At 46.7% G+C, this 17,651-nt stretch overlaps 1 protein-coding gene across 3 annotated transcripts in view; it reads right to left on the bottom strand.

The window, feature by feature from the left end:
• The window catches only part of MPP1 (MAGUK p55 scaffold protein 1), a 23,036-nt gene extending 5,983 nt beyond the window's left edge, over positions 1-17,053 (bottom strand). Inside the window, exons 1-6 of one of the 3 annotated variants that reach the window (XM_007467356.1) lie at positions 16,816-17,053; positions 6,077-6,220; positions 5,819-5,897; positions 4,700-4,785; positions 1,760-1,828; positions 140-336 (exon numbers count right to left, since the gene is read on the bottom strand). In XM_007467356.1, the coding sequence (XP_007467418.1) occupies positions 140-336; positions 1,760-1,828; positions 4,700-4,785; positions 5,819-5,897; positions 6,077-6,220; positions 16,816-16,917 (677 nt within the window). In that variant the 5' untranslated portion in view covers positions 16,918-17,053. The remainder of the gene's footprint in view (positions 1-139; positions 337-1,759; positions 1,829-4,699; positions 4,786-5,818; positions 5,898-6,076; positions 6,221-16,815) is intronic. The other 2 variants (XM_007467357.1, XM_007467358.1) reach the window with 2 other exon arrangements.
• Positions 17,054-17,651: the final 598 nt, after the last annotated feature.

Here is a 17,651-nt window from a genome sequence, read left to right as displayed (position 1 = left end):
TTCCCCCCCCCCCCCCGCCCATTCTTCCAGGAAAACCAGAAGGTTGGCCCGGTTGAGAAACAGAACCTATACACAGGATGACAGGTTTCGGTAGCTGAGCAGCCGTGGTGGCCATGGGTCCCCGTCACTGGCAGCTCACCACTCCTGCAGCTCGGGGGAGGGGATCAGGCCCGCCGACTCCTGGGAGGAGCCTTCCACCCGTCCCTGCCACCAGTTGCTGTCATCCTTGTTGATGATCTGGATGATGTCCCCGGTGACGAACTTCAGCCCTGCCTCCTTGCAAGGGATCAGGTTGTCCTTTTTGGGATCGTAGTCAAACTGTGCTCTCATGAACATCTGAAAAAGAAGGCGACTATCTGAAATGCACTTGCTTCCTTGTGAACGTGCCCACGGTCTACTTCTGCACAGAAGCTCGTCAGTTACAACGCATGGGTACACGTGCTCACCACAGCATTACCCATTAGAGCGAAATACTAGAAACAATCTGATTTTCCAAGAATGGGGAATTAATTAAATACGGCCATCTACAGAATGTCCTGGAAAAATGCTGCTGATATAACATTAAATGAGAACATCATTAAATAAAAACAATACCTAGTATGCTGGAAATTTTAAAAGAGTATTTCTTTATACATAGAAACAAAAAAGACCGAAAGAAGCTATATCAGAATTTAATACCAGTTACCTCTGCTAGGAAGATTAGGGGTAAAAATCCAACCCAAAGAAATAAAGAAATAATAAAGAGCAGAAACCAGTGAAACACAAAATAGAGTTGAAAGGATCAAGAAAGGCAACACTGGTTCTCTGAAGATTCATGAAATTAAGGCTGATTAACAAACTAGAGAAGACACCATTTCCCAGTAGAGAGCACAATGTAACACCACTATCACAAGGGCCAAGATGAAGGAAAAAAGCCCAGATAATTCTAAGTGCTACAGTGACCGCGTGGAAGAGCTGGGACTTGCAGCCACGAATGGAAAACCCTGGAAAGTAGTTCGGCAACATCATGAAAGAGGCACGCAGCCTACAGCTCGTCAGAAATGCACCAAAACTCAGGTACAAAGAGGTTCATGGCAGCACTAAGTTTTGTAAGAAGTGAAAAGCTGGAATCACAGAAGGCCCTCCAGAGCATAGTCATACAACAAATGAATATGAAGGAATCACCTGTTGCTACAGCACAGACTTCACACCGAGTGAACAAAATGAGACACTAAAGGATTCATACTGCATGAGTCAATGTACACAGATTTCAAAACGGGGCAAAACTCATCTCTGGAGTTAGAAGTCAGGGTTGGCGGGACTGGAAATGGGCACGGGGATACTTACGGTGCTGGTCACATGGGTGTGTTCAGTTTGTGAAAATTCATCTACTTTTACACTTATGATTTGTGTCCTTTATTATATATGTGCCCATATATACCAAACCTTCAATTTAAAACAAGTTTTTTTTAAAAAGAAAATTATACCATCATACGATAAGTGACCTGTGACAGAAACTTCAGAGTTATTTTTTTAAAACTTCCTTCTTCCACATTTATCTGTCAGGGCCCCGCAGCCCTAATGAGCTGCAAAGGGCCAGTCATGCCCGCGGTCAGAGAAACGCCTGCCAGTTTGTGACACACGTTAGTTTGGTTCAGAGAGTACCAGGCAGCTATGCTTGTTGAGATATTTACAATCACATCATTTCAATCAAATTCAAAGAATACACACTGGGCCTGAATCCTGCCATCCTCACAACAGAGAAGATGGTGCCACCTACCTGCAGTGCAGGAAGCCGATTTTGCTGGTTGGGAATTACTTTTAATGAGATCATTCCTTTGGTTTCTTTCTATTAAAAAAGAAAGGTGAAATAAAATTGTCATGTAAAACGAACCGGGGTGACTGGGGGTTTCATTAAGTCATTTTTCCCCTCCCAAAGTCCTGGGCATTTTTTTCCCAATAGCCATCTTTACTGTACACTTTGAAATTTTGTAGCACAATGCTTTCTCCAAGACAGAAGTGTCATGTGCCCCATAAACCAGCATAACAAAGAATAACGAACAAAGGCTAATAGTTTTCCCTCCTCTGCACAGTCGACCCCCAACAGGTCCCCAGAAGTACTTAAAATGAACCTTGGCACACAAATATCCACACATTTCTCCACACCAATAAAGGGCCAGTCACGTGTCTAAATATTTACACACATATTCATACATGTGTATTTTTGCTGGTTGTTTTTAACAAAAATGGGATTATACTATATGCATTACTCTGTGACTTGCTTCCAGGTTGATACATGAAGACCGCACTCACTCTGTCTCATGGCTCTGCCACATCACTTGCTCAGCCACCATCCCCATCACTGGGCGTGTCCACTGTTGCCAGTTTTTTTTTTTATTACAATCTGCTGCAGTAGACACCCTTTAACGCATGTCCTTATATATTTGCATTTGATTTATACAGAATAGAACCCCATGATGGAAATGCAGAGTCCAAGGATAAAAACAATTTTATAGCTATCCTCAAACTACTACTTTTCTAAAAATCTATAAAAATTCCACTCTCACCAGGAGCATATGAGATTCCCTTTCCCCTGAAATTCTTGCCAGAATTACATGTTAACGTTCGTTTTAAATTTCTGCCAATCTGATGGGTGGAAATTATTTCATGGTTGCTTTATTTTGTGATTTTATTACCATAACCAAAATTGAGCACTTTTCAAGAGCTCATTGGCCATATGCTTTTTCTTCTTGTATCTTTTGCCCAGTTGTCTAGTTGGTTGTTTGTCTTGTGAAAGCCCAGAGTCCTAACCACTGGACAGCCAGGGAACTCCCTAGTTATTTGTCTTTTTATACAAAGTTTAGAAGCACTTTAAATATTAGAGTTGTTAACTGTCTACCTATTATATGCACAACAAGTATTTCTCCAAGTGTATTGTTCATGGTTAACTTTTGCCACGACACAAATTACCTTTTACATAGTTGATTTTATTTACATAAATCAAAAAGAAGCACAAATGTTGAATGTTCGCATACTTGAAATGGTTTTTATGCAAGACGAAGGGATACAGCTGTGCCATCAGCTCAGAGAAAACACGTGCATCACGTTCTACTGAGAAGCAACCATTAGGCCAAACTGCTCCTCGTGTTGGTGACCATGAAACGATCCAGCCAGTGTCCCGGTGGGAAACACATGGCCCGCTCCAGAGGGTGGGAAGATGCTGAATGAAGGGTCTGGGGCACGTGGTCCGACACTGTTTTGCAATTGGTGGATATGTCTTGTAAGAGTCGAATTTTCATCTACCTGTTTTCCCTGCAGTGTTTTCTTTTCTAGTCTTTTCTTTGTGGAAGGAACTGGGTCGTTGGTCCTATAGAGTTTCTCATAGGTGGGTTATGCCTACTTCAGAGTTATATTTTACAAACCCCTTCACCCTCCACATTCATTTACCAAGGTCCTGTCCGTTCTATTTCTGGTTGGTTGACTGTTTCTTTTCTTCTGCTTGTTTTGGGTTTCATTTGTTTTCCTTCTTCTAGTTTCTGTGGGTAGAAGCTGAGGCTGTTGACTGAAACCGTTCTCGTTTTATAATCCAGGCGTTTCCACCTTGGTCCGAGTTCAGTGGCATTCCACAAAATCTGATAGACTGTGCTTTCATTTCTATTCATCCACAGACAGTTTCTAATTTGCCTTGCGATTTCTCCTATGGCCTGTGACTTCTTTAGAGGTGTGTTAACTTCCACATATTTAGGGATTTCCAGGTATCTTTCTGTTTTTTATTTCTAATTTCATTTCATTGTGGGTGGATGGTGCATTTTTGTATGGTCTGAATCCTTTAAACCTGTTGAGGCTGTCATGTGGCAGAGGGTACACAGTCTATCCTGCAGGATGTGGCAGTCCTGGCAGTGTTTGCTTCAAGTATTCTGAATCCTCTGTCATCAGGTACATGAATATTTAGGATGTGAGGCATTTCAAGAAGCAGGGTAAATCTGGTCCCTGTTATTTCATCTGGGTCAGAAGTGAGGTCTATCCTTAAACAGCCATGCTTCAGAACTCTCTAAGGTTCAGTTTCCTCAGCTCCGGTTCAAATTAAACTTTTCCCTAAGTTGCTGTTTTCTGCTTCATTCCCTGGCTGGTACCCTGGCATCTCCTTGCTGAGTGCCTGAGGGGTGCTTCCTACCAGCCGTGACCAATTACACCCAACTACGCCATGTGTTTTTTCCTGCTTTGGTTACAGGAAGGGTCTCTGCTGTGTTCAGGGGTGGACAGGGATGGTGAAGAATCTCGAGAGGCAAACACCCAGCACGATGCCCGGCACAACTGCATCTAAAGAGCACATTCAACGTTTCACCTATTATAGCTCAGTTGTTCTCTGTAACAAATCTATGACATAAGAACAGCAATTACTACCATCATCTTCATTTCACAGATGACCTAGAGAAGTGAATTCACCTGCTCCAAATCACAGGGCTGAAGTAAAGGAGAGCGGGATTCAGAGCTGCCATTGCAGTCCAATGCTCTTTCTAGACAGACACTCTGTGTCCTTTGCCTTGTTTTAGAAGTTTACTAAATGAAGACAGAGAGCTGTCATTTCTTGCACAGAATAAAGATTAGCAGTGGTAAGAGGCCCTTCAATGAGGTATAAACACTTTCACAGAAAAATGAGGTACACAGACACCAACGTGGACCGATGCTTCACAAAGACAAGGGCATAGTGAATACCCACCATTGCCTTCTGCAGCTGATCTACTGAGTGATTAGTCACGTTCGTGCCGTTGATTTCTAGGATCTCATCTCCGACGTGAAGCGAGCCTACCAACAGAAGAACAAACGTTCAGACGAAAGAGGTGTCAACAGAAGTCAAAACGCCACAGAGAAGAAACCATGATCTGGAGCATGTTGTACAACAGACTGTAGAACACACAGGGTTGAAACCATTCAACCATGAGAGATGGGAATGTTCTGTTCACGGCCTTCAGGGACCTAGCAAGACAGGCACTTGACGGTTTAAGATTATGTCATCCTCCTTGACCTCAGGACTCCAACTGCAAAATAAAAGCACTTGGTCCTGAAAGTGTCCTGGAACTAGAGTCCCCCTGACGTCAGGGGGCTATGACACAGCTGAACACACTCCAAGGAACAAGAAAGCTCGATGTTTCTCTGTTGTTTAGCTAAGACCTCCAAATGCTACCAAGTGGTAAAGTTAATCACTGTTTAGATTCTGTGTGAAGAATGGGTATCAATACCTGTGCTACCCTTGATACACAGAAAAGCACTTTTACTAAATGACGCATCTGCAAATTGACGGCAGCTTCACATGGAGATATAACAGTTACTTGTAATTATTTGTTAATATCTATTTTCTCAGTTTATTTTTTTCTTTTCTTCTTTTTCTTTTATTTTTGGCCGTGCCATGTGGCTTGTGGGATCGTAGGTCCCCGACCAGGGATGGAACCCGCACCCTCGGCAGTGAAAGCGCAGAGTCCTAACCGCTGGACCGCCAGGGAATTCCCTATTTTCTCAGTTTAACTGTAGCCTCAGGAGGTAGAGATGGTCTGTTTTCTTCACTGCTATGTGTTCACAGTCTAATGCAAGGGGTTGCACATAGTAGTTGCTCAAATGTTAACTAACTGCAAAAGTATTGGCATAAATAAGTGTATGAGAATGCTCAGAGGGAGTGACAGTGGCACCGGGCGATTCATCATTCGAAAGAGCCAGTCATTACGGTACAAAAAATCTCTTGGCACGCACACAAATGCTCCCTGTTTTGAAGACTATAAGCTTCATGCCCCTTAGCCCTGAACAGGGAGTAAAGGATGAATCCCTGAACAAAACACGCCTGTACCTTGTCTGTGAATCATGCCACCGTGGAGGATTCTGGCCACCGTGCAGGACTGCTTCTCATTCAGCTTCAGCGTGATTCCCTGGAAGACAGACGAGGGCACAGCAAGCTTAACTGCAGGCTCTTTCTGAGTTGATCTTTAAGACAACTTAAGGCAACTTCCTGGGAGAAATATTTTCTGTCTGCACATGAGGTGTCGTCAGTTGGCAGGGGCAAGAAGCCTGCCATGAGGGACCTGGGGTGGGGAGGAATAGGGATTACCATGGGCTCCGCGGTGACCTTCTCGAACTGGATGAGCCGCACCTTCCGAGCCTCCTGGCCCTGGGCCCGGGTGGGGCTCCCCGGGGCGGCGGGCCCATTGGTGTACATGTCCTCCGTCACGGCGCTCAGCTGGGGTGACACAGTCTGTCGGGTCAAAACAGCAGAGAAATGTATGAAGCAAGAAGCCGTCGGGTTGTTGTTGCGCGTCTAAAACCCCAAAGGCTCAGCAAACCAACGCTTATCTCCTAAGGCTGGTGGCCAGTTGCATTAGACTTGATGTGAAGCGTTATTTATCCAAGTGGCTCCCCCTGCCATCAGCCCGAGATGACACATCAACTGTGACCCCTTGACCCCGACCATGAAGACAGAAATGCTGGACGGATTACACTCTAGAAAGATGTCTTTAGTATAAATCGGAAGTAATTTAAGGCCCGTGGCCTTGGCAGAAGGGCAGACCGAGGGATAGATTTTGTAATCCATGGTGTTGGGTCAACTCCGCACAGGCCAAGGGCACATCGGTCCCCACATCACTTTATATACAGAACCAGTTCCAAATGTGAAAGGTAAACAACCAAGCTTTGAGAAGAAAGCACAATACATCTTCAAAACCTGGGAGGAGGCAGAAAACTGTAAAAAAACGAAAACTAAAACTACAAATACTTTAAAGTTAAGAATATCTGTTCGTGGAGAAACTCCACTGAGACAGGCAAAGGTTTAGTAGACACAGAGAGCAATAATCAAAAAGCATACAATTGATCTCATCAAAACTAAAAACTTCTCACCAAAACTCTCAGCCTGAGAGTGCAAAGACTTATACCTACAACACGTAAAGAATTCTTCTCACTCAATAACAGGATGATGAGCAATGAAAAGATGGACGAAACGTCTGAACAGACTCTTCACTAAAGGCCTATGAGGAGCCAACATCACCGTGATACCACTCCGCAGCCACTAGGGAGCCTACAGTGAAAATGACAGATGTTGGAAACGCCCAGACATCGCCGGTGGGAACGCTAAATGGTGCAGCCCCGTGGAAAAGAGAGTGGCGATTTCTTATATCAAGTTAAGCATTCACTGACCCTATGCCCTGGCAACCCCACTCCTAGGTGTTCACCCACAGAAAGGCTTGCACACACAAGTTCACAGCAGCTTTATTCACTACAGCTGAAAAGTCCACCTGCAGGAGGAGACCATTCATGCGGTTTTAGAACAAGCAAAATAAACTACAGTAAAAAAAATTTAAGACAGTGGTTGCCTCTCATAGGATGGGAAGGGGTACGCTGGGTAAGGGCATGACAGACCTTCTGGAGTGGTGATGTTCCAAACTGTGACCAGGGTTGTGTTGCACAGGTGTATGCATTTGTTAAAACTCATCCAGTGCATTTCACTGTATGTAAATTTAACCACAAAATTAAAAAAAGAACCATAAATACTGAATCCTAGCCGATGATATGCATGCTGAAGCTTTTAGGGGTGAAGTGTTCTGATCTTTGCAACTTATTTTGAAGTGCAAAACAAAAAAAAGGTGAATCGATGGTTTGGGGATAGATATGTGATAAAGCAAACATGGCAAAATGTTAATGGTAGAATCTAGGAGGCGTGGCTAATGGAAGTTACTATAAAATTGTTTCATCTTTTCAGTGAGATTGAAAATTTTCAGATAAAACATTGGAAGGGAATGGCACCAAGACAGTGAAAAGGCCATGGAGCAGGGAACTGGAACCCTTGTGTGGTGTCCTACTGAGGATGGACTTTGGGGTGCTTCCAGGTTTGGGCTTTTAAGAACAGTGTCACTCTGAGACCACATGCCAACGAGAATAAGTGACTGCTGCACAATATGAGTAAATCTCCTTGAAACGCTCCTTCTCCTGATACAGCAGTCAATCAAAAACAATATGCAGAAGGAAGAAGCCCAACCCTGGTTTATGTGAGGATCGAGCTGAAAATGGATTGTGGCTGCAATCCAGCCACACCTGGGGGTGCCCCTCAGCGACCGTGGGGAGGGAAGATCTTCCCAATGGGTGGAGCCATGAGCAGGACACCTCGTCAGCCACTTGGTGGCAAAGGAGACGTGGGAATATCCCCAGGTGGGAACAGCTAGGCCTGTCTGTCTGTCTACAGAATGAGGGAAGTACTGACAAAGAGAAACTGCCTTGTGTAGCAACTAGAACTTCAAAACCCTCTCATGATGCTGAGCTACACGCACTGCTATTAAAGCAGAATTCTCTAACAAAGGGCTATATATAGAAAAGTGACTTATGAGACCTGGGAGCCCAGAACCACACAGAACCTCAAGGTCGTCTACAGTAGATAAGCCATTAATACAGTTACCACTGCATCTGTGCGGGGGCATCCTGGCACACAGACACCATGTAGCCCTGAAAGGAGGTTCAGAGGTTAATCTGGAAGACATATTAAGTGGGAAAAAAAAGAGTGAGGAAAGGTATGTTATCATCAGCATAAACAGTGAAAGATAAGAATATCTTCATATTTGCTTGTAAATGCATCATCTCCCTCTGGAAAGAGACATGAACAACAGGGAGGAACTGGGTGACTAGAGAAGGAGGTGAGAAGTAAACTGTATTCGTTTCATTTCAAATTAATTTCTAAACAGGCAAATGAAAGCCTATTATTCCTAAAGCCCTACAAAGTACAATGCTTTCTATTCTGGCAAGATAGAATTTTCCTACGTGATTGTGATGTAAGTTCAAGTTGGCAGCCTAAGTACTTGCGTGTAGCCTGGACCCTGTTTAAATGAGACCAAAGTGGGGGAGGGTAAATAGAAACCCACAGACAAAAAACAGGAAGTCATCAGGGATGAGAGATTTCAAAAATTTTTCCAGAAGACAGCAGAGCCTGGAACGTGCGCACAGAAGGAATTCGCCGGGGCACAAAGGGCTGGGGCTCGGGCTTCTGAGAAAACGTCTCCTGAAAAGCTGCCCACCCAACCTACAGTTCTACTTTCAAGGCAGAAAGAAGGGAGAAGGGCCAGGCCAGTGGCATCTGTCCCAGAACTTCCCCAATGGATATCTGCTCATGGCTCATCAGCCAGAACTGCAGAACACAGCGTGGCCATCCCAGGCTGCAAAAGGGGCTGAGAAAATAAGAACTGAGTTGGGCATCTTGCCACCCCGAACAAGATCAGGGAGAAGCTAGGTCGGCAAGAAGTGGGCTAAACCTGTTGGGTCAGCAACCGGTCAGAATAATACAAAAGCCTTCACTAACTTTCCCTTTTTACAATCTACCCACAGCAAGTCACGAAACGACATTAAGGTCCACACACACATGACAGAGAAGAGATGAAGGGAAGGGCTACCGATCCTGTGACGACTACAGTGAGAGGGAAAGTTGACGAAGGAATGAATGTAGAATTTAAGGTTCTGCTTTATTTTGTTTCGTTTAGTAACAATCAGAAGACCCGGCCCTGTGGAACCTGCCCCCCTGCAGATGGGCACACTCTCTCTAGCTCACTCTCCACTGCACCCTGGGAGGAAAGCTAAGCATGAGCTGTGGATCCTCCTGCATCTGGGATGTTATTTTTTACCCACAAGTGGCTTCACTCACCCGATCCCTGCAGGTTACATGAAAAAAGTACCTCTGGACGACGTGTAATGTACATGATGTAAAGGCACAGGCCCTTGAACAGCTAAGACAATTTTGAAAAGGAAGACAGTAGAAGGAATCAGTCTACCTGGTTTCAAGATTTATATGGTTATAAATAATCAAGATGGTGTGGTCTGGTAGAGGGACAGACATAAAGATCAATGGAACAGGAGAGAGAGCCCAGAAATAGACCCACACAGATACGTCCAGTTGATTTTGACAAGGTGCAAAGGCGATTCAACGGAGGAAGGGTAGTCTTTTCAACAAATGATGCTGCAGCAATTGGACACCCATAGGCAAAAAAAGAAACACTGAACTAGACCTTTAAAATGGATCATGGACTTAAATGTAAAATGTAAAACTACAGAACTTTTGAGAAAAAAACATAGGAGACAGTCATCAGGGTTTAGGGCTAGACAAGAGTTCTTAGACTTGGCACCAACAGCGGGATCCATAAAAGGAAAAACTGACAAATTGGACCTCTTAAAAATGAAAAACTTTACCCCTGTGACAGCCTATGTGAAGATGATGAAAAGACAAGATGTGGACTGAGAGAAAACATTCACAAACCCCACATCCAATGAAAAATTCTAACATCTAGAGTACATAAAGAATGCTCCATACGCAACAATAAAAACAATCTAATTAGAAAACGGGCAAAAGACATGAACAGATATTTCACTAAAGAGGATATGTAAAAGGAAGGATGGCAAATGAGGACATGAAAAGACGTTCAATGTCATTAGCTATCAGGGAGAAATGCAGATTAAAACCATAATGAAATATACCACTACACACCTATCAGAACAGCTAAGATAAAAACTGGTGACAAGACTAAATGCTGGTGAGGATGCAAAGAAACTGAACCTCTCATCCATGGCTGGTGGGAATGTAAAGTGTTACAGCCATTCGGGAAGAGAGTTGGGAACTTTCTTAAAAAAATAAATGACTACTTTACAACCCAGCAATGGCATGAGACAAGTTTGTGCAAAATGTGTACATGAAGGCTCATAACAGCTTTATTCGTAGTAACTCAAACCTGGAGACAAGGAGAACAGCCTATAATAGGTGAGCAGTTCAACAGACTGTGGTCTATCCATACCTCAGGATGCTTCCCAGCAATAAAACATTGCATACACTGTGATTCCAGTTATATAACATTCTAGAGGTGGCAAGATTATGGAGGAGGAGGACAGGTTAGTGGTGGCCAAGGGGACACGGGGAGATGTGACTATAAAGGGGTGGCACCAGGGAGGTCTCTGTGCTGATGGAACAGTTCCATATCTTGATTGTGGTGGTGGTTACATATATTCAGACATGTGACAAAATGGCACAGAACTACACTCACACATCATACCAATGTCAAGTCCATGGTTTTGACGGGGTACTATTTTTGAGCTTGTAGTAGACAGAGGTGAAGTTATTGCGTAAAAGACCTAGCAAAATGGCTGGCAAGTCGCACTTGTTTGCAACCAAAGAGCTGTAACTAAGAGAGCACAGTACTAAAGAACGGACAGAGACAACAACCAATCCTTGAGACATCTGCAGGGTACAGGATCAGTTTCCAAACTCTGGGATGGGTAAGTAAGAGGCCACAACACACAGTGACCAAATAGTTCCTCAAAGCATTGCCCATGGCGACCTGGAACCATGTGGTTAAAACTCTTCAAAGCTAGGTAGCTATTGCCACAGACCCATTTAAAGAGAATGAGATCAAACAGCTCTCTAAGTAGACTCAAGAAAACCAGAGGAAAAGCAGCGTCAAGCTGGAAGGAAGAATTCTTTCTCTCAAATTAAGCATCTGTACTATTTGTATATTTTTACCATGCACGTGTGTTAAGAGATTGAGTGTACAGAATGAGGAATTCAAGGATTGCTGACTGAATGACTGCTGTGAATACACAAAGAGCTCAAATCTCAAATCTCTGGCCTCAAAGCATGAAATAAAACTTAGGACTTTCCTTGATCCTGACTTACAAATCTTTTTTCACTAGTAGTTGTGGGGCTGAGAAAGCTGAAAACCAAACTCAGAAATTAATCCTATGGATTTATCAGCATCTACCATTTATCTGTGTCAGTAACCAAAGCAGGTACTGGTGGCCATAAAATCTGAAAACATAGATCAGATTATTTTATCATGTGCTGTAAAGTGCCATCAATAAACCATTTATGATGATTCACCTGTGTTTAGAGACGTGCTGGGCCTGTCTACAGTGACAGGTTCGAAAGTCTCAGTCCACGGAAGACAAAGTGACCTTTGCAAGGGGCCGACGCCTACGTGATTGTGCGCCTGGAACAGGCAGATAAAGCGGCACCCTCCGCTCATCGCCTTCTCATTGGGCTCCATGACACAGATTACTTTTAACACATCAGCCTTTAAATTAAGGACTCAGCACCCAGGAAACTTCAAGACTTGCTATCTCAAAGGCTGGTCTTTTAAATGTGCTTATTCATCAAGACGTCCCCCTTCGAGATGACTCAGAGCCACTATCATGCTCACCCAGAAGCTGCAAATGATGAGTGAGATAAACGGAACCCTCCGACATGGTGACCAAAGAACCAACTAGCAACAGTGAGGCTTCCCTGACTGCTCAGCAAGAGGGGGCCAGCCTCTCCTCAACAGCACCTGACATGCAGGAAACTCCCTCAACCAGCCACCTGCACCCCTCGCCACAGACAATCCCAGGAGCAGGGCTAGACAGACAGACAGATGCGCACGGAGCCAAGGTGCTTCCTTGACCCCAGCCGTGGGTCTGAGACCACACCAAGGGCAGGACACGTCCACAGAGTTCAGCTGGCCCAGACCCAGCTTTGAAGAAATGGGAAGGTTACCTGCTTGCCACTCAGGGTAACTAACTTGTCCAGGTTGACAACTTAGATTGCAGTCTGTCCCCTGTCCCATCTGTCCATCTGTCCACTGGCCACGTGCCGGGCACCTGTCCTGCCCCTGAACTGCTCTAACTTTTCTTGTTTCCATAGCTGGTAATACATTCATTCCAACATGCTACAAATATTTCGTTTGTTTACTTTGTCGCCCAAAGCTGAGCCATTTTTCAGTCCTTACCAGCCCCATGACCACCAAGTGATGCTGAACAATGTGGTCAAAGGTACTAGATGGCATTTTGCAGAGTTCACTTCACAACTTTGAGACCAGCCTTCTTCCCCGCCGCCCCAGCAGGACGGGGGCAGCTCTGCAGCCTCTCGACCTTTAATCACACACACTGCTGGGGTGGCAACGCCTGTGCACTGAAACCCACTTCGGAGGAAACATCTGCAGCGGGTTCAAAGGGCAGAGGCAGTGGCTCAAAGGAAGTTGGGATTAAAAAAGAGATGAAAAACAAACTTGGCAGCGGGTGGCTTTCCCACCCAAACAGTCGGATTAAGAGCTGGTGACAGCGAATGGAGGAAAGAACAAACATTTGTTCAGCCTACTGTTAGGCTCTTTGCCAACTGTTTCCATGTGGAGACTTAGAAGAAGGCCCAGGCCAAGAAGGCAAGTGATCGCCACAGACGGCAGGCAAGGTCAGGCTCCACTTTGGGAAAGAAAACAAGAAAAACTAAGAGAAAACCAAGAGGGCTCAAGGTACCAGAAACAGCTGAGCACTGTTTCACCACAAATGACAAGAGCTGGGGGAGAGTTGGGGAAAGAGGAGCGCCTCCGAGGCAGAACTTTCTGGCGAGTGACTTTTGAGCAAAAACCTATACAGACGACCCTTGAGCAATGACGGGTTTGAGCTGCACAGGTCCACTGACACGCGGATTTTTCCCATAGTAAACACTGCAGTGCTACACGATACGTGCTTGGTGGCCTCCACGGATGGGAGTCGTGGTCACAGAGGAGCCGTTCCAGCAGCAACTGCGTATGTACTTTGCTCATGTGTATTTCTCTATGGGAAGGAAAAATAGAAAAGTGAAGACTCAGAAAAGAAAATGTCATGTTACAAAAGTTGTATTCTGGTTCCCTAATTCAGAGCATTTCTTCCCATTTCCCACCCCTGGGGTCACTTCCCCTCCTTTTTTAGCAACAGTGAAAGATTTGAGCAACTCACTGCTTAGGGGAAAAAAATCTCTGCAGTCAATGAAATGTCACCTGATTTCATCTCCCTTGCCCCAGGGGACATTTGGTAGTGTCTCAAGACCCCCGTCAACCCTGAATGTCCCCTGCCTGGAGCGCTATTCGCCAGTGACATCCTGGTCCCTGCACAGCAGGTGATGTTGCGTCTCCCCGCCCAGGAGCCCACAGACAGCTCTTCTGAGTGGAAACTCACCTGCAGCCTGACATTTCTTAGGTCTTTCCCATGTGGGACAGGCCCAAGTGAACTTTCAGGGGCTTTCAATGTATTTGCTGCAGTTCATGGGAGAAGGGCTACTTCAAACAGGACTGAAGAGAAAAGTAGGAATTTTACAGCCAAGCTTATGTGCACTAAGGGATTGCCAAAAAGAACAAGGTCAGAGAGAGCTCATAAAACGTTTCTCCAAAGAAGGAAACATGTACTTAAATATGGGAGGCAGGCTACACTTCAAGCCTACTGCAAAATTATATTTTGACAATACTTTTTTTTTTTTTTTTTTTTTTTTTTTTTTTTTTTTTTTTTTTTTTTTTTGGCGGTCCGCGGGCCTCTCACTGTTGTGGCCTCTCCCGTTGTGGAGCGCAGGCTCCGGACGCGCAGGCCCAGCGGCCATGGCTCACGGGCCCAGCCGCTCCGCGGCATGTGGGATCTTCCCGGACCGGGGGACGAACCCATGTCCCCTGCATCGGCAGGCGGACTCTCAACCACTGCGCCACCAGGGAAGCCCGCCAATACTTTTTCAATACCAAATGTGGACTATAATCAGAGGTGAAACTTTGGGTTTCCAGTCTTTAGAACTTTTATAGAAAGCAATCTCCCTAAATGAAGCCTTTGGCAACATGAGCTTATGAACTCCTTTAGAGCCAACAACTTCCTTACAACTTTTCTTGGTTCTTGCTAGGACAGCAAAACGTGCTACTGCTGCTGGACAGGCATTACGTCAGGTCAACATCACCGCAACCCTCTAAGCAGGTCCATTTTACAGAGAAGAGAAATCAAAGGCACAGGCAGAGCCCAGGGTTGGCAGCAGAGACTGCTAAGAGCCCCAGAGGGAGGGTGAACCTCAGGAAGTAAGAGTCAGCAGGTTCGTGGGGTCAGGCCACCTTTCATCATGTGGAGATTCTTCTTCCAGTCTCCACACCTTGGCAGGTCTGGATGCTTTGCATTCAGTGCTTTACCAAGTTTTCTTATTTCATGTTCAAATCCTTTCATACACTCAAGCAAACTGACTAAGCAGTAGACTGTATTTGGTATTTTTGCAGGATCAACTCACAGCTCCACAAAAACTGCTTATTACTCAGAGGGCAGTGAAAGGGCCTCTTTTCAAAACCGCACATGACTTCTCCAGCCTCCCCACCAGGAGCAGACAGGTCTACACAGGGTCTGGGCACTGAGTTACAGGTGACACTCAGGTTTTGCTAAGTGAAAAGAGCCAGAAAGAAAAGCCTGCACATGGTTGGAGTCCATTTATAAGACAGTCTGAAAAAGGCAAAGTGGTAGTGTTTTCCAGAAGTTGCCAGGGTGGCTTCCAGGTTTCCGGGGAAATGAACCTAAAGGACCATCGGGGAACTTTCTGGAGTGACACAAATGTTCTACATTATGATTACGGCGACGGCCACATGATGGGATGCATCTGTCAAATGTCATTGAACTACACAATCAAATTCGTGAATTAGATGTATGCTAAAAGTAAACCTCAATAAAGTTTCCAAAAGAAAATTTAATAAAGAGAGGTGATTTTTTTGGGGGGGGGGTGAGTTAAGGCTCAGCCAAGTGAGTTGATTGTGGGGAAGAGAAAAAAATCCCACGTCCAAACTTATGAGGAACCAAGTAGTTTTAGAGCCTGAGCCCCCTCCTAGGGTACATGCTGTTGCATAACTTCCAATTTTGTCTTGTCAGCTGAATAACCAAGGTCTTCCCCACGGATTCAACCTGATTTGCAATGACAGACAGGTGTGAATGCAGAGACCTGCACTGATGCCACCCAGCCCAGAGTCCACAGCTCTACAGTCTGCTTTACTTTGTGGATCTTCAGTTTCCTCATGAGTGAAAGTGGATGGCTATGCTGAATTGCATGTCCACCTCTTAAGTCACTTATTAATTCAGCAAACATTTCTGAGGACCCACTTACCAGGCATTTAAAATGTAAAAAGTGAGTGTGAAACGGCCCTGCCCTGGAAGATCTTGTAGTCTAGGAAAAAGATTCACACTGTGAGTTCTGAGGCTGAGTTATCAAAGGCAAGATAGCTTCTGCCTGGCCCTCTATCTCTGTCTGTGTGTCTCCGTGGACATCCTTTCTTGGAACCTGGCCACTGTGTTGTGAGAAGGCCAGGGGACATGGAAGGGCTGCTGGCCAGTGCTGGCTGATGGCTGACAACGAGACAGAGCGTCAGCCTTCAGATGAGTGAGTGAGCGAGCATCCTGGTGGCCGTGCCCTTGTGGGAGAGACCCTGAGTGACAACCTTACCTTGCTGGGTCCTCGCCACACCCAGAAGAATGAGGGATAGCAAGAAAATGATCAACCCTTCCCTCTGGGAATCTTTGAGGATGGAGGTGATGAGCTATTTATGGGCCATCATAGGAATCTGGGGGGCAGAATTACCTGTGAGATGACTGCCCACAAACAGACACAGGGGTCCACCCATCTGCACCCCAGCACTAGGGGCCCTGCCTAAATGCACAGGGACGGTGAGTGAACACTTTGGGGCCAGCGTTGGCTTTTACAACCCCTTCTGCTGACACAACCACCAAGCAGTCCTACTCTCGGATCTGCTCCTTACAGTCTTTCTGTGACCCTGACTTCCGTCCACGAAGAAGTTTCCCTTGACCTTAATCAGCTCTCGGTCGAGGCTGCGGCCTCTCCCGATTCTCGCCTAGAGGCGCTACTGGGGGCCACCAGCCACCGCGCCCGGAGTCTCGCCCGAACCCCGCCGCCCGCCGCGGCCTCCACGCCGGGGGCAGGACCCCCGAGGGCAGGGCGGCGGGCGGGGAGGGACCGCGGCCGGAGGCGCGGCCTAGAGACGAGGACCGGCCCGCATCCCGCGCCGGGCCCCGGGGGCAGCTCACCTCGGGCCGGCTGCGCTTCTGCAGCAAGTGCTCCAGGTAGAGGTCGGAGAGCGCCGTGCGCATGGCGCCCCCGCTCTCGCCCTCGCTCGCCTTCAGCGTCATCTTGCGGGACCTGGGACGCCAGGCGCCGGGACACGGGGACGCGGGGACGCGGGGCCGGACAGAGCCTGGAGCGGCAGGACCCCGGGCCTGCGGCGCGGAGGCGGCAGAGGTGGCGAAGGCGACTGGGAAGCGTCGCGGATGGTCAGTCACCACCCCGCAGCCTGTGCGCAGAGAGCGCGGGGGAGGAGCTCCGCCCACGCCCCACCCTCGCCACGCCCCTGCCCCCGCCTCCCGTCTCCCCCCTCCCCCTGGGTCCCACGGGCCCCCGGCGCTGCGCACCTGAGGGCCGGAAGGAGGCGCTGCTCCCGCCGAGGCCCCTGCGGCTGAATCCCAGAGGGGTCATAGGAAAAAGCACACCGCTCCCAAACCGCAGAGGACCCACAGCCTGGGGCGGGTTGAGCGCTCGACCTACACCCGGGCCGAATTCGTGGCGATGGCAGGGGAGCATCCGAGGGTTGCGACGGCCGCCCCTCCGACTCCAGGCTCCACCCAGAAACCGATGTGGGCACAGGACTTTGAGAAAAGGCCTTTTAAGGCTCCTGTGCTGCTGTTACTTGTCTTAGGCTACATCTCCTACTGCTAATGCCGCAAAAAATTGAGGGATCAGTGGAAGCGAAGAAAGCCAACATTCCTTCCGAATCCTAGAGCAGAATTCCTTATACCCTAACGCCTTCGTGGCGTTAAAACAGCAGCCTAGACGACAGACTTTCTGAGCAAAACAAACATTTCCTGTG

The sequence above is a fragment of the Lipotes vexillifer genome, unplaced genomic scaffold, assembly GCF_000442215.2.
Source record: "Lipotes vexillifer unplaced genomic scaffold, Lipotes_vexillifer_v1.1 scaffold2385, whole genome shotgun sequence".
Classification (NCBI taxonomy): domain Eukaryota; kingdom Metazoa; phylum Chordata; class Mammalia; order Artiodactyla; family Lipotidae; genus Lipotes; species Lipotes vexillifer.
Note: the sequence above shows the minus strand (reverse complement) of the source record. Positions and strands in the feature narration are given on the sequence as shown.